Source organism: Sciurus vulgaris (genome assembly GCF_902686455.1).
Source record: "Sciurus vulgaris genome assembly, chromosome: 7".
NCBI lineage: Eukaryota > Metazoa > Chordata > Mammalia > Rodentia > Sciuridae > Sciurus > Sciurus vulgaris.
Window position 1 is genome coordinate 50,975,887 of NC_136467.1, and position 3,493 is coordinate 50,979,379.

Consider the following 3,493-nt stretch of genomic DNA (forward strand, 5'->3'; position numbering starts at 1 on the left):
AAAAAAAATCTACTTATTAAAAAAATGAAAGAAATGAAATGAAATGGAGAAAGTATTTAGAATCTACATAGCCATGAAAACTAATCTCCAGAACACATAAACTAGTATGAATCAATAAGCAAAATGACTAAATAGGCACTTTATAAAAGAAATAAAATGGCTTATAATAAATAGGTTAAAGGTACAAAAGTCTTCTTAGTAGCTAGAGAACTGCAATTTGTAACCATACCATCAAACACCCATCTTATTTGGTCAGAAATGGAAAGCCCGTATCTTTTCATCACTTTAATGATTTTTTTTTTTAAGGCTTAAAATGTATTTTAATAAGTTGATGCTGCATTACTTCTCCATTTCTCAGAAAAACTCCAAATTTAAGGTATCAGGAACAAATCAAACATGGTACACCAATAAAAAATGCACAGCATAACTACCTAAGATAGGCAAGGCTAAGAGCTACTGTCAGACCATCAGCATACAGCAATCCTGTTCCCAAGATTGTACTAGGCCTATCAAGAAAAGCTGTGAATAGCAACATCATAGACACAAAAGGGTCATTCTTGGGTTGTCTTTACCCAAGAAAAAGATGGAGGCAAGTTAACACAAGATTTTTTTTAAAGATATACTAAAATGAAAAGTTCTAAGAGAAAATGTCTTCCTTAGGACATGAAGGGGTAATATATGGGGTATAACAGAACTGTATGTACGTTGTCTGTGACCTCTATGGACATTTGCCTGAATTCTCACCTGGGAGCGAATGGAGCAATGGGGCTAAGGTCATTGGGGGATGTTTTATTTTTGTGGTAAATGTGGCAGTGTCTGTGGGTTCAAGGGGTGTAAGGACAAGAAAGCAAATAAAACATGATAGGGAAAAAAAACGGAATGATCAAGATTAATGGGGCTCTAACTGGATCCATTTTGCTATGGGTCCCCCAGCCCTCAACAATCACATTGGAGACTTCAGGAATGCACCACACAGAATCAATTAACCAATATGCCACACAGAACTGATTTGTTACATACCACCCCTCCCTTGCCCTCTGCCTCCAGCATACTCCCTAGAGTAGTACAGGCAGGGAAGACCTAACTATTGGGAAGAATCCCTAACACTTTTCCAGGGTAGAATTCTGGCTAGTCCAAAAAGGGTCCTTTTTTTAAGGGTTTTGGGAAACTAGACACTGCGATTTCATTAGTATCGGCGACGTTTGTTTGGAGCAAATTCAGCTCCAGGAGCTGCACGGTTGAATGCAGGAGGGGTTCCACCAATTGCCCCAATTCCTTCCATTGTGGCAGCCTGGCCAAAGAGTTCAGTTGTTGGTGGGGTCAGTCCCAAAGTTCCATCCGGCATCATAGTGGCAGGTCCTGGAGGAGCTGGGGTACCAGCTGGCACAGGAGCAGGGGGCATGGCGCCTCTATTATTTATGCCCATAGCCATCTGGCCCATCCTTATCTCTTGCTCTCTCGCATCAGGGAAGGTCCCCTTGAATCCTTCCTGCTGTCGCCGCATCCTCTCTTCTTGTTGCCGCCGCATTTCTTCCTCACGGCGCCTACGCTCCTCTTCCTGCCTGAGCTCCAGTTGCTTTCTTTTTTGCTCCTCTTGGTTGTGCAGCTCTTCCATTCTTCGAAGTTCTTCTTGGCGCCTCATCAAATCCTGCCTCATTAGCATGACTTGGTGCTCATGACGAGCAGCCTCCATCTCCATTTCCAGCTTTTCACGAGCCTCCTTGATGTTGCGGTCCACCTGGTCCTGCTGCGGTTTCTCCATCTCAGTGAGTGCCTTCCAACGCGTAGCATACTCAGACTCAAAGGAACCAGCCTGTGCAAATCTGGGTGGCTGCTCTCGCTCCTTGTGAAATTGCTGGTTCTTTATAACCAGCTTCTCTGGAAGCCCTTCTTCATCATCTAACTGGTCCATTGGCTCCACAGTCACAGACCGAGAAAATGTGGTTAGCAGGAAAGAACCTTCACTGCATCTGTCCAGAGCTTTCCGAGCAGCTGGCTTCCCTGAGAACTCAACAATGCCTTTTCCTGAGGGTCTTCCTCCATCATCCACAATGACTACGGCCCTCTCCACCTGACCAAACACAGAAAAAGCTTCTTCCAGCAGTTCGTTAGACACGTACTGAGGAAGGTTTCGAACCGTAAGGGATGCACTACGACAGGCAAAGCGCACACGCAGCTGTTTTCCACGGAGTGGCATATTGCCCAGCTCTACTTTGGCAATTTCCGCCAGGGTTCGTGTTTCCAAGCGGATAAAGCCAAAGACTTTATCCTTATGAATGAAAACTTCGCCTGCCTTCCCGTATTTCTCAAAAAGTTTCCTTATTTCCTCCTCAGTGATGTCAGGAGGGAGATTACCCACAAAGAGACGGCTACGTTGGGTGAAGGTCTTCTCTCCTGGTTTCCTAAAATTCTTCAGGTCAATAGTCAAGACTTCATTTTGGCTGCTGGCCTGTTGCCCATTTGCAGGTATTGGTGGTGGTGGTGGCTGCTGCTGTTGCTGCTGATGGTGCTGCTGGTGGTGATGCTGATGATGTTTCCTTGGAGTATGGTTCTGTTTCTCCAAATTAAAGGTTTTATTTTTCTGCATTTTTGCACCCCTCTACACACAGTCCTTTCCTCAGAGTAACGGTGACCCACTTTAATGATTTATGATAAGAGAAAAAATATTTAATATTTTTTGATTTAATAAAAATAGATCCTCATTTTCCCCTTAATATAATGATAACAATATATGGAAATGATTGAAGTAGTTTACACAAAAATTCCTGTAAACTGGTTTCCTTATTAATGAGTTGTCAGATGTCCTAAATTAGAACTGATGAATTAGAATGTTGGAGAATTCAAATTACATTAAGTTTTATTAATAATGTTGGCAGTCGTGAAGCTCGGATATCAAAAGGAATATTTTTAATCTGGTAATTAAATTTGAAAGAATTTTTATAATAATTCTTTTGTATATTTCCAGTTGATTAATGAGAAGAGAGAAGGAGATTTGCTTCACTGTATGAGTACGTCTTATTAAAAATAATCATTGTTTTGTTTGAAAGGGAGAAAATTGAAAAAATAGAGTATGAACTATCTATTGTTCATTTCTTTTTCCCTTGTTTTGCTTCTGGGAGTGCTTGGGATATAGAAAGTTGTTCACAAATGTTTGCTGGATAGAATTTTGCTGTACCAAGTCATTTTTAGTTATCTTTAGAAAAGACAGAAATAACCCCAGTTCAGGAGCCTTGACCTTTCCCTTATATCATCTGGTATATTTTCAACATCAACCTTTATCATTGATTGCTTTCAAAATTCAAAGAAATTAAAGTGTTGGGAAGTGATATAGGCCAAATTACACTGTTATATTGTGTGTGTGTATATGAATATGTAACAACAGATTCCATCATTATGTATAACTATAATGCACCAATAAAAAGTGTGGGGAAAAAAAACATAAACTACAAGAAAAGTCCAGCAAGTTTATATTTAGCTTGAGACTCACCTTAGA

General features: G+C 40.7%; 1 protein-coding gene across 1 annotated transcript; it reads right to left on the reverse strand.

The window, feature by feature from the left end:
- Positions 1-292: 292 nt before the first annotated feature.
- On the reverse strand, positions 293-2,627 carry LOC306666506 (non-POU domain-containing octamer-binding protein-like). The gene has a single exon (XM_079148641.1). The coding sequence runs from the start codon at positions 2,585-2,587 to the stop codon at positions 1,187-1,189; it is 1,401 nt and encodes a 466-aa protein (XP_079004767.1). The 5' UTR covers positions 2,588-2,627; the 3' UTR covers positions 293-1,186.
- Positions 2,628-3,493: the final 866 nt, after the last annotated feature.